Raw genomic sequence first — 8,907 nt, forward strand, 5'->3', positions numbered from 1 at the left:
ATAAGATGCAAACTCGTAACAATAAGTTATAATAAGATGCAAACTCGTAACAATACGAGTTATAATAAGATGCAAACTCGTAACAATAAGAGTTATAATAAGATGCAAAACTCGTAACAATAAGAGTTATAATAAGATGCAAACTCGTAACAATAAGAGTTATAATAAGATGCAAACTCGTAACAATAAGTTATAATAAGATGCAAACTCGTAACAATACGAGTTATAATAAGATGCAAACTCGTAACAATACGAGTTATAATAAGATGCAAACTCGTAACAATAAGTTATAATAAGATGCAAACTCGTAACAATACGAGTTATAATAAGATGCAAACTCGTAACAATAAGAGTTATAATAAGATGCAAACTCGTAACAATAAGAGTTATAATAAGATGCAAACTCGTAACAATAAGAGTTATAATAAGATGCAAACTCGTAACAATACGAGTTATAATAAGATGCAAACTCGTAACAATACGAGTTATAATAAGATGCAAACTCGTAACAATACGAGTTATAATAAGATGCAAACTCGTAACAATACGAGTTATAATAAGATGCAAACTCGTAACAATACGAGTTATAATAAGATGCAAACTCGTAACAATAAGAGTTATAATAAGATGCAAACTCGTAACAATAAGTTATAATAAGATGCAAACTCGTAACAATAAGAGTTATAATAAGATGCAAACTCGTAACAATAAGTTATAATAAGATGCAAACTCGTAACAATACGAGTTATAATAAGATGCAAACTCGTAACAATACGAGTTATAATAAGATGCAAACTCGTAACAATACGAGTTATAATAAGATGCAAACTCGTAACAATAAGTTATAATAAGATGCAAACTCGTAACAATAAGAGTTATAATAAGATGCAAACTCGTAACAATAAGTTATAATAAGATGCAAACTCGTAACAATACGAGTTATAATAAGATGCAAACTCGTAACAATAAGTTATAATAAGATGCAAACTCGTAACAATAAGTTATAATAAGATGCAAACTCGTAACAATAAGAGTTATAATAAGATGCAAACTCGTAACAATACGAGTTATAATAAGATGCAAACTCGTAACAATACGAGTTATAATAAGATGCAAACTCGTAACAATACGAGTTATAATAAGATGCAAACTCGTAACAATACGAGTTATAATAAGATGCAAACTCGTAACAATAAGTTATAATAAGATGCAAACTCGTAACAATACGAGTTATAATAAGATGCAAACTCGTAACAATACGAGTTATAATAAGATGCAAACTCGTAACAATACGAGTTATAATAAGATGCAAACTCGTAACAATACGAGTTATAATAAGATGCAAACTCGTAACAATAAGTTATAATAAGATGCAAACTCGTAACAATAAGTTATAATAAGATGCAAACTCGTAACAATACGAGTTATAATAAGATGCAAACTCGTAACAATAAGTTATAATAAGATGCAGGCGGTGGATTCTTAAGGAGATCCGAGATGCAGATATTGCAGGATGCAGGAGGATCAACACTTTGTCATCAGACAAACTGAGCACAACAATAAATACGTCTCAGAGCTGCAACTCTTTCGTTCCTTCATGCAAGTTAAGGAAACTGAATCGCCTTTTTTATTAAATGTACTGGGGGGGGGGTGTGTAACGTACGGTTGTACATGGTGATGATGTGCAGGCAGTTGAGGAGCTGCCGCTTGTACTCGTGGATTCTCTTCACGTGGACGTCGAACATGGAGGACGGGTTGATCTTCACGCGGTACTCCTTCTCCAGGTACTGAGCGAATTTCACCTTGTTGTCCTGCGAGAGCGTCAGAAACATGTGACTTGGCAGGTTATTGTGATTAATCATGGAGGTGCAGCGGCCGGCACAGGCCTGTCCTGACAGGGTGCAGAATGAAATGATGCAACACAAATAAAGAATGTCTTTGACGTGCAGAAGTGAGAAGCGTCTAGAAGAAGGCTTCACTGCACACAGAACCATTCCTGGTGGAGCAGGACATGTCAGACAAGTAGAAGACCTGCAGCCACAATCCTACCAAAGTGCAAGTACTCGTTCTGCAGACAAAATGGCTCAACGATTATTATCATAAACGTATTATAGACCTCACACACACACACACACACGTTAATAAATGTTTTGGGAAATACAAAGACTACACTTTATTTTCTTTTACATTTATTGCATATTAATTACTTTATTTTTATATATTTAAAGTTGCGTTTCTTTGGTCTTTTCCTCATCTTTGAGTTTTTGTAAAATATTGGATAATAACCATCAGAATCTGAATCATAACCCACTGGCAGGTTGTGGACTAAAGGTATGAAGGTATAAAGCTGGAGTACCTGTTTGACTCTGGAGATGTCCCGGATGAGGGCGGCATCGTCGACGTAGTCATTGAGCTTCTGCAGCTGGCTGAGGTCCTTCACATAATCCTCCCCGATCACCTGTCAGACATTAAGGTCACGATGAAAGGTGCATCTCTGAGAGTAACTCACACGACGCTGATCTTTTCTTTGCTGCTCAGACCTCAGCGATGAGCTCAGCCAGGCCCGGGTTGCAGAGCAGCAGCCAGCGTCGCGGCGTGATGCCGTTGGTTTTGTTCTGGAACTTGTCCTGGTTCCATTTCACTGAAATGTCTAAACCTGTGGAAGAGAAGAAAACAACGGGGAAGGTTTGAGGAACTTTAGTCGTACAGGGAAAGTTCTATTCCTTCTCCTGTATCTGCGTACACACAGGGAATACTTTAAACTTTGTTTCTAAAACAAAGACGAAAGGAGCGTGAAGAAGGTCATCCACTCTGCAGAGCGTTTAAACAGCAGCTTTCTAAAGACCTTTAGAAACTCCCTGTGGGACGTTCATTTGATCAGTTTATCTACATCTATCTATATTCTTTTATTTCTCTATTTATATAAAAGTTTTCTGCTTTTCAATTTTATTGTATGTAAAGCACTTATAACAATTATAATATTTAGATTTCTAATTATCATAAATATAATTAATGTTTATTTGTATTAAAACATTTTATTTGTTTAAATATAATTGTAAAGAGTCTTTTAATATTTAGAAAAGCACTAACACATTAGATTTGTAATAAACACTGATTTCTCACAGCTCAGGACGTTTCATCCGTTTGTTCTGCGTCTGTTTCAACACGACTTCCTTCTGCAGACAGTTATTGTGCAACAAGGTGATTCAAGCCTGAGGTAACTCTGAGGACACTCGTGTTAAAGTGCTCAAACTACGGAAGCCCGGAGAGGCAAAGGAGTAACAAACATTCTGCTGATCTAAAAGGTTTTGTGTTTATGACTCAGGTGAAAACATTTGATTTTTCCAGGATGATCTTTAAGTTCCTCATTTTGTCAGGATTAGTTTAATTCTCTTGCGTTTAGAGAAAGTAGCAACTTCCAGGTCTGAGAAAATGTTTCTTTATGTCTCAGTCTGTAGTTTCAAGTCTTCAACATGATGTTCATTTAGTAACTTCTGGAAACATTCAGAGGATAAAGCAGCGTCTCTTTAGGGCGGGGCTACCTGTGATTGACAGGTAGATGTTGTCCGGTCTTTGTGTTCAACTTACAACTTTCTGTGTTTTCACTTCAAACTTAATTGTAACATTTGGGTCTCTTAAAACGTCTCAAGTGTTACTTTGCTCCACCCTCTCCTGGTTACAGAAAAACAAGATGGCGACGACCAAAAGGTCAAACTAGAAGCTTTAAAACACCAACCAGTGGGCGACGTCACCGTGACTACGTCCACTTCTTATATACGGTTTATTGTTCAGAGTGCAGGAGAGATTAAAACTTTCCTAAAAGGAAAACATGAAGCGTTTATACGGGGAGTGGAGCTCTTCTGCCTCTTGTGGCTGAACAGAGTATTACAAACACCAGAATGATTTTCTTCTCCGCTGCCTCTCGGGGCTTCTGTAACTTTGAGACTTTTGTTTCTCTGTGGATGCAGAACATTATTCTGTGTGACGTGACTTACACATCCGTCTTGATGATGTTGGAGTGTATCTCAGCGACTCCGTTGACGGCGTGCGATCCCACGATGCACAGGTGCGCCATGTTCACCCTCTTGCACCCGTCTTCTTCAATCAGAGACATTCTCCTCAGTTTGTCCATGTCTTTTGGGTAGAGAGCCGCAATCCTCTGCAGGAACACAACAGACAGATATGAGACTCGTGTGTCAGATGTGTTCATCTCTCTTCCTGCAACATCTGAGCCTCGGTACGTACATCCATGTGGACCTGGTTGATCTGGTAGATGATCTGCAGATGTCTGGGCAGCAGCGTCTCCAGCAGCTCCACAGGCCAGCGCTCCAGCGCCTCGGGCAGGACGGTGTGGTTGGTGTAGGCGAAAGTGCGGCAAGTGAGGTCCCAGGCCTGCAAGTGGGGAAATAAAAGAAAATAAATGTGGAAATAAAGAGGAATAAATAAGCTTGGCCTTTTAAGGAATAGCAAAAGCAATATGGAAAAGTAGAAAGAAATAAAATGGCTACTACACAAGAAAAAAAAGAATAGAGGCCTATTAAAAAATAAAATATACAGTTAAAAAAAATATATACAGAAAGTAAACAAATTAATTATTTCCACATGCATTCATTATTTATCTTTATATTTCCACAGTCTCATTTTTTAATATCTTTTTTTTGGCACGCCTTTGACTCCATATTCAAATACTTGCAACCTAATCCGAGTCTAAACCTCTTCTGCTTCTTGATTTCCTGCCTTCATATCTTTGCTCATTTCCATCACAGATGTTGCATCAACAAACGACTTCTTCCAGCTGGACTTCATTTCTTCACCTGCCCGACCTTCCTGTTGCACACGAACACTTTGCAACAGAGGAACGTCGGGTGCTATCCGTTACGCTCTGAGGCTTTAACCTCCTTTGTACTCGAGTCACGCTCAATAAGCAAAACGGTTCAATTTAAATCTTCCAAACTCACCGTGTCCCAGTCGAGCTTCTCGATGTCCACAAAGATCCTCATGAGCTCGGGGATGGCCATGGCCGGATGAGTGTCATTTAACTGGATGGCGACCTGCAAAAAACACGACATTCTGTTCAGACACCTTCGTATTGATCGACCTCCTGCAACTGAATACCAGGTTTTAAAACAAGCTGCTGTGGAAATAACACTGCAGGCGTTAAATATATTAAATTACTTTGGATTTAAAGACAAACTGCACAAGATTAGCCTCAAATCACCATATTATTTCTGCAGTTTCTCACTTAGCAGAGATTTTCTAACTGTATGTCGTCTTGAAAACAATGAGAAATGTGCAAATAAATACAACACATTTTGTTTTCAGGACCTTTAATGGTTGTGCATCATCTCTGCTCTAATTTACTGCAGATTAAAAACACAATTTCCTTGTTTGAGTAAATCAGAAGCCTTAAATCCAGAGGAAACACAAGAAGACGACGGACAAGAAGAAGACGACGAAGACGGACAAGAAGAAGACGACGAAGACGGACAAGAAGAAGAAGAAGACGGACAAGAAGAAGAAGAAGAAGAAGAAGAAGAAGAAGAAGACGGACAAGAAGAAGAAGAAGAAGAAGAGAGAAGAAGAAGAAGAAGAAGAAGAAGAACAAGAAGAAGAAGAAGAAGACGACGAAGACGGACAAGAAGAAGAAGAAGACGGACAAGAAGAAGAAGAAGAAGAAGAAGAAGAAGAAGAAGACGGACAAGAAGAAGAAGAAGAAGAAGAAGAAGAAGACGGGACAAGAAGAAGAAGAAGAGAAGGACAAGAAGAAGAAGAAGAAGAAGAAGACGGACAAGAAGAAGAAGACGGACAAGAAGAAGAAGAAGAAGACGACAAGAAGAAGAAGAAGAAGACGGACAAGAAGAAGAAGAAGACGGACAAGAAGAAGAGAAGAAGAAGAAGAAGAAGAAGAAGAAGAAGAAGAAGAAGAAGAAGAAGACGGACAAGAAGAAGAAGAAGGACAGACAAGAAGAAGAAGAAGACGGACAGAAGAAGAAGACGGACAAGAAGAAGAAGACGGACAAGAAGAACAAGAAGAAGATAAGGACTAAGAACAGTACCAGACACTTCCAGAGCTTCTCTGCTCTTTTGCGTTCATTAATAAAATGAGTGATTTTGAAGTTTACTTTGTCCGGGAAGCTCTCGAAGGAGGTTCTGCGGGGGTCACCCTTCTTCGTGGTCTTGAAGCGGCGGATGACGTCTTGGAGTGTCGCCGCCACAACGAAATACTCCTGCTTCAGACGCAGCTCCTTCCCTTCAAAGAACTACAACATATAGAGAGTCAAGGCTGGGGAGTTATTAGTGTGCAACACCAGAGAAGACATGTTCAGGCATCATAGAACATAAACTATACATAATGCTGCGCACGCATCAATACATCACTTACGTTGTCGTTGGGGTAGAGAACACGGGAGATGTTCTCGGCCAGATTTCTGTCCAGAACAGCCTCGATGTAATCTCCAACATTAACTGCAGACAGGAAGTGTGCTTTAGTTACGTTGATACTAGATTACACACATTTATATATTCGTGTAATCTAAAGTAAGGAATGTGACGCTGCAGGAGAAGGAACTCAACATTTGAGCAACAGTCTTCCTGCTTCCTGTTGCAGCAGTTTCCTTCTTGCAAAGCGTTTGTTGCACAGCCGGTTTAGCAGAAGTGTGTTTTACAATCAGAGTTCTCACTCACAGTCTCTCAGGTTGAAGTCGTTGGGCGCCTTGGCAGACCACAGCCTCATGGTGTTCACGGTGTTGTTCATGTAGCCGGGGATGGGCGTGTCGTAGGGCATCGCCAAAACCACCTGCACGAAGAAAAGTGAGGTTTCTGTGACGTCACCCAGCGACAGTTAGAGGGTCAGAAAATAAAGATGCTAAACAAATAAACTACTTTAAAGACTCTGACATGAAGTCATATCAATAACTAGCTGCTGTAAGCTGCAATAACAGACCCTGGACACAGACACGCAGGATTCATGTTGTGTCTCTGTGTGTAGTTGTCGTTTGACACAACAGTCACTTCATACAGATGTTCTGATCCGGACCCATGATACTAAACTACTGACCCGCCCACCTTCTGCTGTAATCTCCACACTTCAGTACCTGAGTGTCGACCCATTTGGAGCCATCTCTGGTCTCCTCCACGCGTCCGTAGAAGTGGACCGGCAGCATGTACTCTGGACGGGCTTTCTCCCACGGGTTCCCGTGTCTCAGCCAATCATCGGCCTCCTCCACCTACAGGTCAGACAGAGCAAAGATAAAACACGTCGGAGTCCTAGAGAGAAAGAACTGGCTCTGACCTCTGACCTCTGACCCCTTCTGTTATTTCTGTTATTTGAAGGTTACATGAAGCCCAGCAGGTAACGTTCACTACAGTTGCAGACCAGCAGCAGTTCATCCACCTCAGTGAGGAAACAGTTTGAATCCAGTTCAGAGGTGCATGTTTACACCAGGCGCTGAACAGCAAACAAAGAGCGAAGGCCTTCAGAGTTTGGGAAACTCTTATCACAAGATTCAACTCATTTTGTATTTTTCCATCTAAAACCAGCCGGCAGCTCCTGCGAGGACGACTTCCTGTGAATGATCAACTCGTGATGTGACACAAATCATTTATACTTTGGCCCCGCGCCAACGTGACCCCGACCAGCAACAGAACGCTGACTTTCAAAGTAAGAGACATGAAAGGATTGTAGAGACTGTTTGTAGAGAGAGTCATGTCAGGTGGGGGAATCAAACTTTCTACTCCAACGCGAGAAGTTTGATATATTCTCAACTTTTCCTCAAAATGCAAAAAATAAATAGAAATCTTCCTGTGATCAGTTTTAAAGGGTACAAATACTGAAAGTTCATCTTTCTTTTTGATATTTCTCCATTATTTTCAATAAAAAAAAAATAGCATATCCTCCTCCGATGAATTTATTTGAAAGTTAAACTTTATTTTTGGAATGCAAAGAACATATATAATCCTGGAACTAATACTGAACATTTGACTTTATACCCGACATGCGTCTGTCTTCAACACTTGAAGTGAAATAAGTAGAACTTCTAGTGCGGTTACCTGCCAGCCGTCTCTTATCTTCTGGTTAAAGATCCCGTATTCATATCGGATGCCATAACCGTACGCTGCCAGACCCAACGTGGCCATCGAGTCCAGGAAACACGCTGAGCAGAGAAAACAACAACTTCATTAAACATGAAATATAAATATAAACTGAATTAAGATTTAAACATCGTGTTGGAACTTCTGCGGCTGCAAGCGTCACGAAGGCAGCGAGGTATTTAAAGAAGTTAACACGAGAGACGTGTCTGCATGTAAAGAGACGGGGCTTTGACTCATTTAGTGCCAGTTTAGAAGCAGCTTTTTCTCTGCAGAGGTTTCACCTGCCAGTCTGCCCAGGCCGCCGTTCCCCAGACCTGCATCCTCCTCCATCTCCTCCAGCTCCTCCATGTCCAGGCCCAGCTGCAGGCGCACAAAGGCACAGAGAAGCAAACAGGTGAGCCAGCACCGTCATTATGAGGTGGAGAATGTGCATTTGTTTCCTGTGAACTCCGTCTGACCTGGTAGATGGCTTCATCGCAGGCGTTCTGCAGCCCCAGGTTGATCATGGTGTTCTGCAGCGTCCTGCCCATGTAGAACTCCAGAGACAGATAATACACCCTCTGGACATGAAACAAAAAGACAGGTTTCTTTGCTCAGACTCTCAAAGGTGAAGGAAGTGCAGAGCAGAGCGGAGCAGGATACTGTGTGGAAGCAGAACAAGGAAACAAACTGGTGCTGGAGGTGTAAACTGGACGCAGTGACCTTAAAACAAGGCAGCTCTTGAGAATCAGGAAAATGTTGCACAAGACTTGAAATGTTTCTTAAACATGTAGAAGAAAATGCTCTTCAGAATAAATTCATGGACTAAATTAATGT

At 40.6% G+C, this 8,907-nt stretch overlaps 1 protein-coding gene across 1 annotated transcript in view; it reads right to left on the reverse strand.

Moving 5' to 3' along the window:
• The window catches only part of pygl (phosphorylase, glycogen, liver), an 11,702-nt gene extending 3,052 nt beyond the window's left edge, over positions 1 to 8,650 (reverse strand). The window contains 14 exon segments of the mRNA XM_029460441.1: positions 1,664 to 1,811; positions 2,357 to 2,458; positions 2,541 to 2,627; positions 2,629 to 2,656; positions 3,996 to 4,159; positions 4,246 to 4,392; positions 4,959 to 5,051; positions 6,123 to 6,260; positions 6,383 to 6,465; positions 6,685 to 6,796; positions 7,095 to 7,226; positions 8,050 to 8,153; positions 8,373 to 8,451; positions 8,550 to 8,650. Coding sequence (XP_029316301.1) covers positions 1,664 to 1,811; positions 2,357 to 2,458; positions 2,541 to 2,627; positions 2,629 to 2,656; positions 3,996 to 4,159; positions 4,246 to 4,392; positions 4,959 to 5,051; positions 6,123 to 6,260; positions 6,383 to 6,465; positions 6,685 to 6,796; positions 7,095 to 7,226; positions 8,050 to 8,153; positions 8,373 to 8,451; positions 8,550 to 8,621 — 1,489 coding nt within the window. The 5' untranslated portion in view covers positions 8,622 to 8,650.
• Positions 8,651 to 8,907: the final 257 nt, after the last annotated feature.

The sequence above is a fragment of the Cottoperca gobio genome, chromosome 22 (assembly GCF_900634415.1).
Source record: "Cottoperca gobio chromosome 22, fCotGob3.1, whole genome shotgun sequence".
Classification (NCBI taxonomy): domain Eukaryota; kingdom Metazoa; phylum Chordata; class Actinopteri; order Perciformes; family Bovichtidae; genus Cottoperca; species Cottoperca gobio.